General features: G+C 32.7%; 1 protein-coding gene across 1 annotated transcript in view; it reads right to left on the minus strand.

Annotated features, from left to right (window-relative positions):
* LRRIQ1 (leucine rich repeats and IQ motif containing 1) overlaps positions 1-18,363 on the minus strand; it is a 106,116-nt gene that overhangs the window by 7,378 nt on the left and 80,375 nt on the right. Inside the window, exons 22-24 of the mRNA XM_057429353.1 lie at positions 13,688-13,820; positions 12,075-12,135; positions 7,066-7,186 (exon numbers count right to left, since the gene is read on the minus strand). Coding sequence (XP_057285336.1) covers positions 7,066-7,186; positions 12,075-12,135; positions 13,688-13,820 — 315 coding nt within the window. The remainder of the gene's footprint in view (positions 1-7,065; positions 7,187-12,074; positions 12,136-13,687; positions 13,821-18,363) is intronic.

Here is an 18,363-nt window from a genome sequence, read left to right on the forward strand (position 1 = left end):
GAAACAAGAATTTTTCATAGTAAATAAAAGGACTATGGAGCACAAGTGTGGAAAAGTCAGCAATGAAAAAGAGAAAGATTAGAAGGGGAAAAAAGAACAAGGAAAGATTTTTCCTGGGGGAGACACGCCTTTGTCATCCAACAGAACTACTCTATAGTAGCCCAGCATTCATTGCTGTGTCCTTCTGTGCACCGACTTGAAAAAAATTTTTGAAACTACCTAACAAATAACCCACAGAAAAGGAAATCCAAAATTGTTATTGTTTGCCCCTCCCATATGAAAAATATCTTTCTGGTGTGTCTAATGGTTCCAAGGTTCCAAATGGTTAATGTCTCAGAATGGATTTTCTTTTTTAAAAACTTGTTTTCTCTTTAACAAAACCAACCAACCTGCCCCCAAGTATCCCCAAATGCTACTAAAAGACTATCAGGCTGTAATATTAAGTGCTTAAATTTTAGGAAATGCCTCTGTGTATCTGTTAAACATAGTTGTTGAATTATTTTCATAAATCAAACCAGATGAAATTACATGTATAATTTTTCTCCCTAGCCTGATAAATTTTATGGAAGCAAGTTCAAAATGCCTTTTAAAGTCTGCATTTAGGGTATTTTAAAATATATAACCTAAAACTGAATTAAGCAGCATCTTATAAATCACCATTCTGCAGTCTGTTCCAAAAGATTAGGTGTGTGCTGTTTGATATACAATTAATACAATATATACGTATCTCCATAACAATTTCAAATGGTCAGAAAAGCAGTATCTTTCAGCTATGTTAAACAGAAAAAAGTCACGATCCTGCAGAATCTGTCAAATTTGCAAGCATAAGTATTCTCATTATGCAAAAATATACACAACTACATTCCTGATCCAGATTTTCTTCTTAATCACATATGATTAGTTGAATTTTTAGAACACTTGGGCATGGAATCAGTAGAACTAACTGATGAGCCAGGCCTATATGTGTGTTTCTTTATGTTGTAAAAAAAATATGTTGTTAAGATGGCATATTTTAGGAACAGGGAAATACTAAAACATTATACCTTTAAATAAAAAAAATCCCTACAAACCAGTAAAAAATTGAAGTTTTTTTGCAGTGTATTAGATGTATGTATCATACTGATATCTGGGTTACTGGCTTTGATTGAGCCAGGATTTCACCTCAGATATTCACTTTCACAATTTTATGTTCATTTTTGAAAGAAACCTTCTTCAAAGTTTCTTCAAGGACTACTGCACTTTTACTGTTACTCAACACAACATCTCTCCAGTTAAGGAAAAAAAAATAAAAATCAGTTTGTGAATTTAAGAAACAGAAAGAATGAGAGTTAGACCTACATTGCCACCAGTTACCTTATTTTGTGATTTAACCATTCTGTGATTTGACACATCCCTTGATTTTGTCACCATACTGTAACTAGTTTGTTGTCTGCATGGCTGTACCTGTGTATATCCATCTGTAACATTACTCCTTTGTTGACATGGCAGCTTCCAAATAGTTTATCCAGCTCACAAATGAGGAGGAAGCCCCTTCCCTTTCCAAACTGTTAAACATAATGATGTTTTCATCAGCAGATATATAAACATTATATAAGGAATGTATATACCATGACTATTATTTCTGCAGATAGGAAAATTGATGTATATATATGGATTCCAAATGACATTCCTAGGATCAGCTAACAGGCTAGCAACAGAATGGGAAAAAGCCAAACCTCTTGAATCTGCAGTCAAATACTTTTCCTTGTGTGGATAAAATGTATCCTCCCAGCATCATAAACAGAAAAATAAGTTTTAGTATCTAAGCCTGCAAATGAACAAGTTCCATTCTGCTGTGTATTTTCACATATAAAACACCAATTAAAATTCAGCATACCGAAGAATGTTTAAAATGCAATGAAGATTACTGTGATGATTTATTATTTTCTAATACATTGCCTTTTCTCATTGATTATTTAAAAGAAAGAATCAATGTCAGATGAAAAATTTGGATGTGACACAATATTAAAATTATGAACTTTATCTACCTGCACTATAAGTTTGCAGAATATAAGGAAGTTCTAATTTGGAAGTCATTAAAGAATTTAAAATTTATATAGATTTGTGCCACTGCTAAATTACCCCATCATTCTGCATGGCTTTTTGCCTAGACACCATTCTAGTCTAACATGTCTAAGGGTTTCCAGATTGAGATTATTTTGCGTTCTTTCAGACCCTAACATAGGTTTAATTACTTTCTAGCTATTTTTCTCTGACCATGTAAATATATGCTAGACATGAATGTATGGTGTATCAACACCTTTTTTTTCTGAGGCATATTTTGTATTATGATAAGATATACAGAGGATCCTGTGTGAAAAAAATGTTACATTGGAATGATGTTCAAAACAACGTTCATGCTTTTTTACTAGGTATCAAGGCCTGGTAAATTTTGATTACTTCAGAACTGCAGAACCCTTTTGCATCCATCAAATGCCTTTTTTGAGCACAAAAATAGTAATACTACAGACTCATTTCCCTTTCTTTTACTGGGCAAAATGCTTGTCCACTAACATTAATGTGGTCATATAACTAGACGTGGCTTGCAGAACAGACATCTTTATTCCTAAAATTGTGGCAGCAGTTGTGATTTCTAAGGTAAATTGGGTTCAGCATTTTGCTGACAATAATAAGCAATTTGTATGGTAATTATCCACTACAAATTTACAGAATTTTTACACATTTTTAAAGAGAAAGCATAAATGTTACCATTATATTCTAGGAAGACTTTTAAGCCGGTAAATGCTGAGAAACTGAAAGGACAACTAAATGAGTACCTCCATACTTAATGCCATGTTTCTAGAGATGTTTCTTACTTGGTTTCTACAACATTCTAATTCAGACTGTGTATGAAAAAGAAAAAAAAGGAAAGAGAAAAAAGACCACCAGAACCCCCTCAGTAAAATATGAGTAAAGGCATGAAGAGAGAGCTTAAGAAATGAGATGTTTACTGCATGCAATGGGTTTATAAATCCTAAATGAAAGACAGCAGTTATGGAACTAGAATATATAGACAATACTAATGCTAACAAGAAAGGAGCAGGAAAGGAGGGATTTGTTTTAGAAGTGAAGCTGTACCATAGAAGTTACTGTGTTTAATTTTTTTTTGGTCTTGATATTGAAGTCTTTCCACTCTAAGAAAGGCATTATTAAACTTCATTAATTTCATTTGACTGACTGACAGAATGGTAAAGTTTGAATTTATCTGAGAAATGAAATTGATAAAAGTTTTGTAGTGGAGATAGTATTTAGGGGCTATTTTTTTTAACTAGGGGTGATTAAAGAATGACAAGATTCAGGTCCAAGTTCTTCTAAATTTTTTCCTGGAAAGAAGTTTTTTATTCATACCAGAAACTCCCTGAAAGACTAGAATTCAAGGAAGAGAAGAATTAAGAATTCTGGACAGTATTTTAAATAACAGTTAAAGGCATAGCTCCCACTGCATTCCGTTTTCAAAATCTGGTGCTTCTGGAAACCCCTGTCAAAAGACAAGACTGTCCATAAGACAAGAAATACAATGAAAATAAAGTATGATTTGCAGAGAAAAACAACAAAATCGTGACGACAGGTAGACAATGTAAATATGTAGGAGACTCATCCAAAGGTCGATAGGCTAGAATCAGATTAGGATGATAGAATGGAGGCTATGATCGTCATTGCCTGCTCACAAAGTGGACATTAGTACTGAAAAAAATCATCCTGTCTAGCTAGATATAAAAAAATAAATTGTTTAGTTCTTGCAAAACATTTCTATACCCATCTTGCAACTTAGTGCTGATGACAGTAACAGTGTTCAAGCAAGTATTAAAGCAAAAAATGTAACCAGCAATTCACCCCAATATTTATAGAGTTAATGAAAATACCAATAAGTATGGATACTTGAATCATGTATAATTCTTTACTGTAAGCCACTAATCATCATATGTATGTGTATTGCAGAGAAATTATACTTCAGGGAGGAAGAGCTTTTTTCTGTCCTTTTGCATAAAAGCGGGGTAAGTTTATGTGAAACTGAAAGGCAGAAAATATAATCAGCTAAAGATTATTCTAACACACCTACTTTTGCAACTTATCGGCACTAGGAAACACAGAGATTAAGATTTTAGAATTGGTCAGATAAGAATGCATAAAAAAAGCCCCAAACCCACCCCAAAAAACCCCACCTCAAGAAACAGGAAAGAAAAATTAGTTACCAGGGAGCATAAATTAAAAACCTACAATTTCTGGAAGGACCATAAAGTGGTATATGTTTGAGAACATAACATATTGTCCATCAGTAGAGACAAGGTCGTAAATTAGACAGACAACTAATTAGTCTAACTGAATGATTGCTACTCTTTCTTTAGGCTACATATACTTTTTTTTTTTTTTTTAATACTCCATGAATTTAATGCACAGTTAATTTTCCCTTTGAACATATAACATGGAAACACATCAAATACTTCAAATACACACATGCTTTCCTTAAACTATGTCCAAAGCATTTCTTTTATTCCTCATTTCATCTTGTTTTGTCAAGGAACAGAATTAAGTTAGTTTAGAATTAACCTACCCCATCCACCTTTTTCAGAAAACAAAAAGTAAATTTGAGTGATAAAAAACTTCAAATTCTTTAATGAAGAAGTCTAAAAAAATTGGGCAGTTCCCAAAATATGTCTGAAAATCTTGACTTAGCCTTTCTAAAAAAACCCCTCTGAATGAAAGGAAAACAGCTTTGAAGCGTTATATGTTTTGTCTTTACAAACACATTAACAGTCATGAAGTCATGTTCCTGCAGTATATAAAATGCATTTTATTTTAGTATCATATATATTCAAGATTTTTTTTTTTGTAAATACACCTAAAAATCAAACCATCAAGTTTGAATTCTCCTGAAAAATTAGTACAAGAACCTGATTTAATTATTTATTCAAATGGCAGCACCTCTAACGTCACAGCACCTTTTCTAAGCTCTTCTGTAATAAAAGGCTCAAAATGAATACACATACTAAATCACTAAAAAGGCTTCCAGGCTTCTTTGTTAGCGATTTCAGAAAGCAAAACCAAGAGAGACAATACAACAGGAAAGTATTTTATAATAAATAAAGGCAAATTTCTAGTGTTTCAGATTAAGGAAACCCACACAGCTAATAACTTATGTTCGATCATTGAAAATTAAATGTCTTCTGCAAACAGAACTAATGCAATAAACATGTTCATATACTGAATATAAATTGTACAAAGCTAATAGTAATGACATCATTTATTTATATAGTATGCATTATAATGTTAAAGTATAATCACTGTTTAACTTATCAAATCCATGATGAAAAGGTTTATATAGATGCATGTGCAGAAATTTATATAGAAAGACATGAGATCTGGAGAATGAATATAAAATTGTGTTGCAGTATATGTGTATTTTATGAAAATGCATATATATTAGAAGATACGGTAAACTGTCTCTCTGTCTCTCGCACTTATGACTTCACCAGTTGATGGTTCTTTCCTGCTCCTTTCCTAGTCTCTTCTTCTTGAAGGCATAATAGAATGACACTTTTCATCTTTATTGTTCCCAAACTCATAACATAGTTCTATATGCCTATCTTTGGGGAAAGACCTTACTCTTATTTATTTTTCTGGATGGACATAAAGTGTGGGTTACAATCTAGACAGCAATTACACACTAATATGAATGTAGCGTATACTGCATACCTCAATTATCCAAGATATGAATACATTCTATTCTGAATATATGAATATATTTTGCCATTGATATCAGTAGCTTAGACTTGTCTTACCTAAATTTAGAATCTTAGCAGTTAGGAATCTCATCTAATTTAAATGGTGGGGGTTCATAACTAGCCAATGGAGAGAACCAGGAAAACTAAGGACATAATTCTTTTCTAAGATGGTAGGCAGAGAGAGAGAATCATATTCTTTTTTCATGGATGAAATTAATTTATACTAGGATGATTAATTTTATCTAATCTAATTTCAGGAAAGTAAATCAAATAAATAAGCACAGACAAATTGTACTCACCATTATTTTCTGCCTGTGGTAGACTAATACAATGTAAATAAATCTTTATTCCAAAGCCTTTAAAAAGTATGTCAGAAAAATAGAGGTATCAAATATTTTTACATGTTTACAATGATTTTTACTTTTTTTTTTTTTGTTAAAAGTGAAAAGTCAGCATATATGAAAACATAACATAAAAAAGCAAATCTGGGAAATGCATGCAATTTATGAAATAAGCTGATTTGTATTTTGACATAAAGCATTTCAAGAAGCTTCACTACTTAAACAGTTTTAGGAATTTCAATAATTTTGCCAAATTTATTTAATACTGCTTATATTTTCTGTAATTTTGGGGGCATGGAGTTTTATTTATCTGGAAAAGGTATTCTTCCCAAACAAAAAAAACATATAATTAGAAATATAGTAACATTTTCTTCAGTTATCTTACACAGAATAAAAAATGAAACTTAAAATGTTAACATTTTATAACCTGCATTTTTTCTGTATAGACATTCTTTTTTTAATTTGTATGATAATGGAGTGGTAAAAATATATGGCTTTAAAAGGATCCTCCGCCACTGAGCTACAGTAAGTTTGGTGGGGCGCATATACTACAGCATAACTGGCAATCAACATAGCAGAAATCTGTGGCTCGATTAGGATATATGCTCTGGCATTCAGTTAACGAAACATGCATTTTCCAAACCGCTTTTGGAAAAAAAACACAAAATAGCAAACATTTAAAAAAAACCCACTATGTTTTATAATTTAGAGAAAAAAATCTTCTAAGAGCCAGATCATCAGAAGATGTATTCCATCAGATGGAACTTCCCATTAAAATCAGAAAAGCAAAATTTTATTTATGACAGTTTTTAAACAGAACTGTAGAAAGCATATGAAAAAGTTTTAGGTTAGAAAGAAACAGAAATGTAAGTAGCATGTGTTTTTAGGGATTCCAAGCATGCTCCTTTTCTAGCATTTTAAAGTGATCTTTAAAACTGTTATTGAAAAAAAACGTAACTTACTTGAAGATCTTGCTGAGTGTCTGTGTGGCTGCTTATTTTTTTCTCTGTTCTCAGTCAAAGCACTTCCACTGGCCATGGAAACAAGGTCTAAATCCGTGTCTTCTCTGCTTACAGGGCTTGCCTGGAAGCAGTGGGAGAGAATGTACACAATCATGAAACAAAATATAACATTTTCTGAATGCAGCTCACATTACCCCAAATAAACAAACACGGTCTGTCAAACAACCTTCTTCAAAATGATACCACAATCCTTTATTGTTGCCTAAGCTGAACAAATGCACTATGTCAAAGCATTTTTGTAAATAAGAGCCGATCTTAAAATTGTGGTTTGTGATCTGAGTCAGTGCAACAACAAAAGAAAACATTTTAGTACAGTAATTTTGAAGAAAATCAATCTTGCAGACGGCTGATGAAACCTTAAACAGCTTAAGATCATTTACTGACCAGTCTATAATTTAAGTTATAGTTGAATGTCAGAGATGTCATATTGGATTATTTTCTGCAATATTTATGTTTTATCCAGGACATGCATCAGTTTAATCAGTCAAGGGCCCAGTAAGTAATTTAATCTACGTTTTTTGCTAATTAACCATAACCACCAGATGGCATTTTAATTGTACTTTAGGTAAGAGTATTATATTAATTATAAATTTCTAGCATCCAGTAGAGATACATTTTGGCATAAAGCTTGCTTTATGCACATAAATATGGCAAAATAGAAACGAAAATCATATTTCAGCAATGAGTCCTTGCTTTGGAGACATACAGGGCAAAGGTTAAAAATACTGACCTGGAAGATTCCACACACTGTAAATGGTGGATTGTTAGTTTTGCGGAAATGACTTCACATTTACTCAACAAGAGCTCCCTTTCCTTGAAATGAAGTTGTTCAATACCAAAAGCAGCCATCTAATACTGTTGACTAGATACTGAGGCAGTAACAATGATGAGGAAAAATCAGACATTGTGGAAGAGTGATCTACAAAATCCACAGTGTAGTTAGTCAGCTGGAAGTACTGACCATAAGTGTGTACTTTTCTCATCTCTGGACCTTCAGAAGCAGAGTCCAGAAGACAGATTAAATCCTTCCTCTATCTGAGCTGAAAAGCCTCAAATCCTTTCAGAAGATGAGTAGAGTCCACTTTTTTATAAAAAGAAACAATATCATAGTAGTTAGAGTGCTTAACCGGGAATCAGGAGACTGGGTTTCAACTCCTTCCTTGGGGGGTTGAAGCCTGCAGCTCCCCTTTTCTCAAGAAAATGCCGTTACTATAAAGTTGTAGGCTATTCTGGAGAAGACGATCTCCAGACTTCCTGTTTAAACCAGCTCACTGTACCAAGAGCAGCACTGCACCAATGCAGACAGGCTTTGTAGTCCAGTCTAACTTAGAGGACTCAGATGAAATGGAGACCTGTTTCATTTCTTTGTCTTTACCCAGTCACTGTTTAATGTAAAATTCATTAAAAAGTTCATGTATTTTCAAACCAACAACTCCAAAGATACAGATAATTTTATGCTCTTCCTTAGTGACTGCGTACCCCTTGTGTTAGTACAGAAAGTTTATCCCTTGTTTTCTGATGCTTGCCTTTTATAGGTTTAATGACCACGATTTTAAAGTTTTCTTTGCAGAGGTAGCAGGCTATATTATTGCTGCTAGCATCAATATTTTATATTCTCTTCCACAGCAGTGTCTAGAAACTTTGAAAAGTATAAGAGTTTTATCTTGACAACTCTTTATATTTTTGGCCTTAATATTTACAGTCACTTTAACCTTATGAGAGCTCCTCGTGTTCAAAAATCTTTAAATAGAAAGCTTTTAGTCTTTCAGTAATAAAATAATGCAATCATTGCTATGCTCAGAGAGATTTGAAACAATGTCCTTGGTCATTCTTATTTCCATCTAACCTCTTTTAAAACACAGCAGAAGTTTCCTAATGTTCAAATTCCCAAAGACCCAGTAGGCCACAGCATTTTAAACAACTCTTTCCACACAAGTATTATCCAGTCCCTATCATCATAGAATCTGAGGTTTCATCATCATGTAGACAACAATATTCAGTGTTATATACTAGACTTTAATAGGATGGCCTGGTTCTCTCATGTAAAATCTTTATTATTTTCTTTCAAATAAAGATAAGTGTTTTCACTCAATTACAGTCAGAGTAATATTTAAGGTTGTATTAATCACTGGAGCAAACTTAATTTCAGGTTTGTAAAGAACCTGATTGAAGGTTCTCTGAAGCTAATTAAAACCTTCCTTTTTACGTTTATAGCTTTGAGCCAAAAATTTGGAAGACATTTAAGATACTTGTACTCTTTTTCACAGAGTGCAGTATTGGCCTGCCATCTGTAGTGATCATCAGATTTAACTCTTCAGACTTTTTGCCATTAGTTTTTTACTACAAACTTTTTTTTCCTTCGAATTAATTGGAAATTCATTTCAACCTGGAGGAATCTTTTCCTTGAATACAGCTCTGCATCTGAATATTTTTTCTATTCCTATGTCAAATTATCAAGATATTCTGTAACCTTCTGAGGTTAAGAGTGCTTTTAAATTCAAGTTATACCTTAATGTTTGGAGATACTGTTTAATATTGAAATGGCTAAGCATGTAGGTAACTTAAACTGCATATAAAGATGAATCAGTAAGTATATCCTACTTGTCATTCAGGAAATCATATTATTTTATGTGCCCAGCTTAAACTGTAAGTGAGCATGCCTTCCTAAGCACTTCTGTAGTTGTACTACCAAGCCAAATCATCAAAATAATCTAGGTTAACACACTGAGATCTTAGATATACTGCAGGTTAATACATCAGGTTTATGTCCCATTTGGAATGGTTAAGATTTGACTGTTAATACGCAACCTTTGAAATAACATTCTGTATCCATGAAAAAGAATGTCTTAAACTCTTGGAATGTGCACAGTTATAATTTAGAAAATGATATACTTAATTAAATTATTTTAATTAAAAATTAATTAATTAAAAAAATGTATTAATCTAGTACATTCAGAATGCAGGCCTATGAAACATACAAATTAGGGACCCTATTACACACAGGGAAACATTATGATCAAGCATATGACATATGAATAAACTACTGGAAATTCCTAGGAATGCTTTACTTTTCTAATATATTTTTCTTTTTTCTTTTTTTCTTAATGTATATTTCTTTTTTTTCTTCCAGTTTACTACTTTTCGATAACGATTGCAGCAAAGTGCTATCTTAATTTTTGTCATGATTTCATAGCTTTTAACTGATTTTTTATGCCAAAGCAGCAGGAGTATGTTTGCACTTAAACCTTTACAAGTTAAGAGAATCCATACAAATTTAAAAACCATAATACTCCAGCTGTCTATGTGTACAAACCACATCATTATTTCATTGCCTACATAGTACTGCTTTCTGCATTAGAGATAGATACATTTTATTCCCTTTTCTATTGCATTTTTCTCTGTATGTCATTCATGTGGAACAGCTATGTAATTATGTGGCACAGGCTGTGACAATCCCATAACATTGCCAGTTATGTGGGCACACCACATAATACTGTTGTGGGATTGCAGTAGTATTATGTGGACAGAACTGCCTACTATAAATAAAATACAACCTACCTATATGTACATATGCTTAACAATAATTATATAATATGTAATTTAGATAACGTTATTAGATTATGACTTGCTCAAATTAGAGCAATTACTGTTTTAGACTTTATGCAACAAATAGCTATTTGTGCTGCTGCAACCAAACCCCATCACAACGGTCATTTGGCTCTTGATTTCAGACCCTAAACTTTAACAGGAACCTAAGAACTGGGGACACCCCACACCAGAGAAAAATCTTTGACAAAATCCGACTTAATGAAAAAAGTCAATAGAAACACCTAAGTCTTAAAAACATTTATTCAACCGTGAATTTTAGAGGTTTAGGGAAGGGTTTCCAAAAAACGCATATTGAATAGATGAAAAAGCTAAGGAAGGTAGGAGTTAGAAAGTGCCAAGATTTCTCAGAGTACAGAATGAGGCATATGACATATCTAACTGGGAAATTCTTTTTATGCAACATTTTACACTATATATATGAATATAAGACACTAATTCTGTAGAGTTTATAAGTTTTTTTCCCATTTTTAACCCCCTACATAATCATATAAACAAGAATATTAGTAATTTGGCAGTAAAATGTAAAGTGTGTGTGTATGTGTATATATATGCTTATATATGTGTGTACATATAAACATATATGTATGCAGAGTGTGTATAAATTGGCCTGTAATCACAACATTGCTGACTATCAAAGGAACCTTTGGTTATCTCTGACACTGAGTCTTTTCATTTTGTAAATTTTCAGACTGTCAAATTTATCATATTCCCCCTCCTGCCAACCTACCCATTTCAGAAAATGATTTAAAAAAAAAAAATGTTAAAAAAAAAACCAAACAAACCATCAAACCATGAAAAGAGTAGGGGACATTTAATGACGCCAAAATACAGAGATGAAATTGTAATAGTGTCTGATTTTATACACTGTTTTTTATAATGTCACCATATTAACACAAAAGCCCAACTTACTATCTTTCAATAAATGATGCTATGGGCACATTGGAATGATTTAGGTATGTGACTTAAAGTGTTTAAACTTGTCTGATTGAGAAGAATACATGTTTTCAGTAAAAAATGTAATTGGTGTTGAACCATACTCAATTTTTTAAAACATTTTGGTTGATTTAGAAGCTTTAAAAAACACACAGTTGCATTTGATGTCTTAAAACTAAACTGAATATCAGATCAATAAACTAGAATGCTATGTATACACATGGGTTCTTGTGCTAAAACATTTTCTTTGGATCTTCATCAATGGGTGACTTGGTTGCCAAATAGAGAAAATATTAAAAATTCTATTTAATTAGAAAAAGTCTGGTTTTCACACCAAATATGCATTTGGAAGCACCACCAAGGCATAGCTGAATTCCGTAAAATCCCATAAAGAAACAAGTTCTTACCACAAGTTGTACTCGCCTACTCTCACGTATCACAGGATCTAACTCAGGCAAAAAACGACACCTGGGAAAAACATAGAATAGAAATTTCAGTAAGTCAGTCCCACTTTACTGGGTTCACTAAAATACCTGTACAGAATCTTTCCCTGGAAACACTCCTTCTTAAGTAGAAACAATACTATTTAAAATAATTCCATGCTTAAGATGTAGCAGAGTAATTAATACTAAAATGTTTGTACTTAAGATTAAAATCAATAAAACATTAAAAATTAATATAGTTTATTAACATGATACAATACTAATTAAAAAAATAATGTCAATGAATGTAACCATGCATGAACTTCTGCTGTACTTTAACCATGCATGAACTTTTGCTGTAAATTATAGTAAAATCAGTTGTCATATTACATAGGAATAAAATTGTTTTCAGTTACATAAATTCATCATCTGTTATAAACAGTCTACCAGTGATGTTCCAATGAAGATCAGTGGGACTTCTGTCACAGTCCAAAATGGTATCATAATTGTAAAAAATGTCATTACAGGTACTAGTGCATAGCGCACACCTGCAGAGGTAACATAATAACATTTAAAATAATTCTTTCATAAATTTCCATGTCTTCTTACTTTTATACATCCTTATATGATCTATCCCAATGTTTTCATTCAAATTAAAAATCATGGCAGTTATCTTAAACAAACACTTGGGAGTGTTTAACTATTACGGAACATGACTGACAGATAAATATTTTCTAGGGAGTGCATGCTGCATATACTCCCTGGAGTCACTGATACAGTTAAGAAATATGGAATATTTTTCCATAGAAAACATAAGCAATATGCAGTCCACTTCATAAAGAATTAAATACATTTTTAATGAAAATGAAGTTAAAATGCTTACACTAAGTCCGCTGCCTGTCCACTGACAACTTGTTTGGTTTTATTAGGGATGTTTGGCACTGTGTCTAATGACTTCATTTTGATATCAATAGTTTATACTTAATTTATGACCAAAATGTAGTTACTATGTCTTCATATTAGTTTATGGAATAAGACTAACCTTTTCTTTAATTGCATTGATATTTTACCTGTTTAATAACCAAAATTAAATAAAGGAGGAGCATGTTTATAACATTTTACTATACTCTGAAGATGAAAAAATTGAGTTGATGTTTTGAAGAAAAAATATAAATACATACAATCTAGTTAAAAAGTGGAGGTTTTACTTCTTTAATCAAATCTAACAATACAGGTAATGTTACAGTTGATCTAATTATAGCTGATCCTAATAAAACCATAATGTATACCAATAATGTTATAAAATATGTGATGAATAAGCACTTTTTCCTACACTCTTTATAACATAACAAACACTGTATTAGTAGCATGAAGCTATGTAGCTATTTATCATAAAATTCTGCACTGCTTACCACTGTGGAAGAAGTGTCTGTACTACTAAAGTAATTCTAAAAGCTGCCACGTTTGAGACCAAGAAATACGGTGTACTATCTCCTAGCTACAAAATCATGTTTGTTTTAGAGTTATTAACCTGGGTTTCACTTTACAAGATAAATTTAAAATGAAAAAAATATCTAATTAAAAGGCAATGACCTCACCACTTTGTATTTTTGAAACTAGCAGCTCCATAATCCAAAAGCTGTGTATGAAGCCATTTGTATGTAAAGTCTTTTCTCCTTTGTAATTTATCATCTAAAGAAGTATCCAGCTGAGAAAATTCTTCCTTTTTACCTGGGGAGAAAAAAAAGATACTCCTGTCTTTCATTAATTTTATTTTTTTTTTTTTAAGATTCCCCAGATAGATAGAGTGCATTGTCTTTTACAAAAGACAAAAAGGCAATTACTTGGGCTGAACATGTTCAACTGCCAAACCCGGCTTATTAAAATTAAGCAAGGTCCTGGCCCAGAATATGGAGTCATATATGTCTTGCTAGTGACACACAGACTAGAACTCAGGCAGAAGAATTTATCCTCAGATGATTTAAAGAACCTTCATTTACCTCTGTAGGAAGATGGAAAATGAAAACGCTTGGACGGTCACTGTATCTAACCAAATGAGGTTGCGAGGGCTGTCTAAAAAGGTCAAGTACAGAGATCATCACCTTCCTTGATTAATGTGGGAGCCATTTCTTCTTTTCTAAGTTTATGATATTGCCTTCCCCCATTCCTGGTTCAGTAATACAGTCTTCTGACCTTTACATTTTGAAAATTTATAGATTCCACGTCTGCAGCTACACTCGTATGCTTACAGCTCTTCAGATGAAGACTGCATAAGAGCAGTACTGGAGATTGAGCCTTCTGTGTATGCTCTCCAATGAGCAATAAGTCCCCAGTAAATTACCTGCGGGATTTTTCTTACCTGTATTTACAGAAAAATTGGTCCAGTATTATCATCTTTCTCAGGGGAATTACATCTTTGTATTAAAAGGATCAGTATTATTTATGCATTTACTAAATGTTTGTTACCTTTTCTTCCATTAAAAGGGAAATCAATGTAGGGATTTAAATCCATTATTAGAAGTTCATGTCTGAGTCTGTGTGTCAGTGATGGTTGAAAAAAGATGCACATACAATAAGCTATGAATAAACATACAAAGAAAAGAATAATTTTAACTCGCAAGTTATGTTTCCAAAATGATTGTTAATGACTTGCCTTAGTTGCAGTTTGCATTTTTGACTGAGTTATGTCTGCAGCTGCATTTATTTAACAAAATTTTATTTTAAATTTATTATTTTGCATGTTAATTACTGAATCATTATTCAAACAAGATAAAAGTGCACAGAGTACTGAGTTGTTTTTTTTCTTCTTAAAATGATATATGCTAGGAAATGGAGTATTCTTGTTCCATGCTTGTGTTAATAGTGTGTTTTTTTTTTTCAAATAGGCAGATACTGCCAATAATTTGTTTAATAATGCTGCAGAACTCTGAATTCTGTTTTCTTATTTGGAACACACCCATATACTTACTTTTTAATAGCTATATCTCTCCTTTTAATTCTTATGAAAAAATGCTATGTTATGAATTAAACTATAGAATTATCACTTTTCTCCTTCACTTATGAAAATCATGTGTTTGAGGATTCATGATATCAGTATCATTAACATGCATTTGCTTGATATCTTTCTTAAATCACAGCTCTGGGCTTTTTAAAAAACCTGGACCCGATTTTGTAGAAGTACTAACACTCACAAATTCCACAGTTATTAAGAGCAGTAAGCATTCTGCATCTTTGAAATGGATCAGACCTATAATTTTTAATTGTTAAGCCCAGACAACCCTTAGAATGTCAAAGAAAAAAAGCAATAGATCAAAGAAGGCACAACTCCATCAAAAGCCAAATTATTTAACAAGCAGAGGTATTTAAAGCATCATGCCCTCATTACATTATCACTTCTAAGCTTTCAATCTTTTTGAATTTTTGTGTTTGTGGGTTTGTTTTTTTGTTGTTTTTTTTTTTTTGACATGACACACACATTAATAATTTAAGATTGGAATAGTCTTATGCTTGGCATTAATACAGTAATGAGTTTTGGTTGTTGCCAATTAGTCATATACACACATACTGCACACTCAGGCCAGATCCAGTGCAGCTTTCAGGGGCACCTACTGCCATTTCCCTACAGAATCTGGGCATCTAAGAAGACAGAATTTATTCAGAAGCACATGAAATGTCCTTGGAATTAAACATTACAGGAAAATAGAAAAATATTTTCTATGTCCCCAAATCACCATGAAAATCTGTAAGAACCTGAACTTTGGGATCTAGAAAAATGTCATCCTCCATCTCCATAAAACATCTTTTTGTTTGCTGGGCATGCTCTGAGACAGTCAACCCATGTTCAGTTTAAAATATGGTTGCTACTTACGCACTTTAGACAATCCCTGAATAATCCATTACATGAGTTAAAGGAGAAGGTCTAAATCTGTGAACTAGTTCTGGTGAAGTGCTCTAAATTCTAGATAGAATTTTCTTCAAGATTGATGCATTTTGTGCCCTCAGCTGTAGCAGTCAGCCTTAAAAAAAAGGATTGAAACACACCAAAAAAGAATAGCTTTGCACATGGAAGCTGGAGATTCAAAACTCACCACACAAAGGAATACCCGAAACCTGTTTCCCACTGTCTAAGGAGTACCTCATATCCATGTTCCCCAGTGGAGGGCAAGTGCTCTTAACAGCAAGCAAGTATACAAAAAGAAGGAAGCTGGTTACACAATGTTAACATTCAGGGTGATCTTTCAGATTCCGCATTTAAGTTTTGTGATTGTATGCCCATAAAAACCTGATCCTGATTCTTGTAAATCTCAGTTACCTACTCAACTCTCTGTCACATTATATTCTAGAGAATGCTGAAGAACCTGATTCAACACAGCGATTTTTTTTTAATAAATCTCTTTGTTGGTGATGGGAAGATAAAAGATCTAACTTTATCATGTCACATTTTCTGAAACAGAGAAATGTGTGGGGAAGTCTGCACTGTATCCAACTTTTCACAGTTGAATTTTGTGTTTAGAGGGTGATTTAAATCACTCCAAAACTTGCTTCATACAGAGTACAATACAAACAAATTCAGAGATTAAGAAAACTAAGATACAGAATGTGAAAGAAGGGCTTGGGATTTCTTCAGCATTCCTCCCTTAATATAAAAATCTGTGAGCAGAGTTAATTTTCTCAATATGTATTCTAGAAATGGTGCTTTTAATATAAGAATTAAGTAGCTGGGTTTGGTTACAAAAATTAATGCTATGCTATTAATACATTGACATTTTTCTTATCTGTTAGCATTCTGGCATACATTACTGGCCAGCAATGTATATTATGAGGGCATGTGCATATGAGTGTGTATGGCTCTACAAATTATGTAAAAATATTATTCTAAATTAAAATTAAAATTAAAATTATAGATAACCTATGAGAACTTTTATAATTTTTCATGTCTTCTATAAAGTTATGTTATAATACACATTAATAAATAATCTTGAAATCCTAAACCTAAAATCCAAAATTTTATCACATTTTCTGCATATGTTAGTCAATAAATAAACCAGCATTATTTCTGTCATAATCTGTATAATACATGCATCACAGAAAGCAAGAATGTAAGTAATCACACTGCTATCAAGGCAAGAAACTAAAGAATTTGGAAACAGACAGGAAAATAACAATAATAAAAACTCCACAACAACCACCCCACCTCCACCCTCAAAACCATCCAGAAACTTACAGAGAATGTAAGAGAAATGAGAGGAATTTCTTCACTTCCAGAAAAACCTTGACACATCTGTCAGAAGTCTACTTGTCAGAAGACATTAAATACACCTAAGCATTACATAACCATCACTGCATGCCCAAATGTATGCTACATGCTGCCATGGTTTTGGAAAACATATGGTGTTGAGAGTGGTCTTTAGCTTATTCACAGGTACTCAGTGAATACATCTATTTTACCAATATATATGACTTCCAGACAGGGGCAGTAATTTATATGAATTCTTTTCACTTAAAATTACAGTATCTTCAGGCACTCTTTACCTACAGCTCAGGTATGGAATTTTCAAATAGTGAAACACATACATTTCTGCCTTAAACCCAAAGAAACTTGTTTATAACATAGCTATACTGCACAGATTAGGTAATTGTAGATAAAACTTCTTCATCTGAGTAACTTTTGACTAAATCAACTTCTATCTCTAGGACCAGCATGCATCAAATAAAAATATTTATAGTGGTATCTGAGTGAGTTCACAGCTGAATAAGATTGGAAATAAATTTCTCTATTTCAGATGCTTAAAAATGCCTTATCAACTACCTCACAGAGGGTTTTGAACAGGGAGTTTTGAACAACTCAAAAGAGCACATCTTTCAGAATACAGAAATGCAAATAATGAAATTTAAAAAAAATCCCCCCCCCCCCTCTTCCCCCCCGTGTCTCTTTTTACCAGGTATTTCAGATTTTTTTCTGACTATAAATAAGGTCTACTATATTACTATTCCATCTGCAAACCTTCTTCTCTATCTCTTCATCTGCTATTGTAATCATCTCCTTTCACCACGACTGTCCTTGACCTCACCCTTACATCATTCTTCCTCCACTGACTCCAGATCTCCACCACAACCTTCAGTTAAGACTATAGTCTTTATTTTGGCTGTCCTTTTTCTCCCTGTTCTCATTTCTAATTTTTGCTGTCTTTTACACTCTGCTCTATTTCTGGGTGATTAACACCAGTAATAAAGCTTCATTCACATAGTTTGCTCTGCTTCAGTGGTTAGCATA

The sequence above is a fragment of the Pezoporus wallicus genome, unplaced genomic scaffold, assembly GCF_028554395.1.
Source record: "Pezoporus wallicus isolate ANWC-B61680 ecotype Strahan unplaced genomic scaffold, APGP_CSIRO_Pwel_v1 contig_5069, whole genome shotgun sequence".
Classification (NCBI taxonomy): Eukaryota; Metazoa; Chordata; class Aves; order Psittaciformes; family Psittacidae; genus Pezoporus; species Pezoporus wallicus.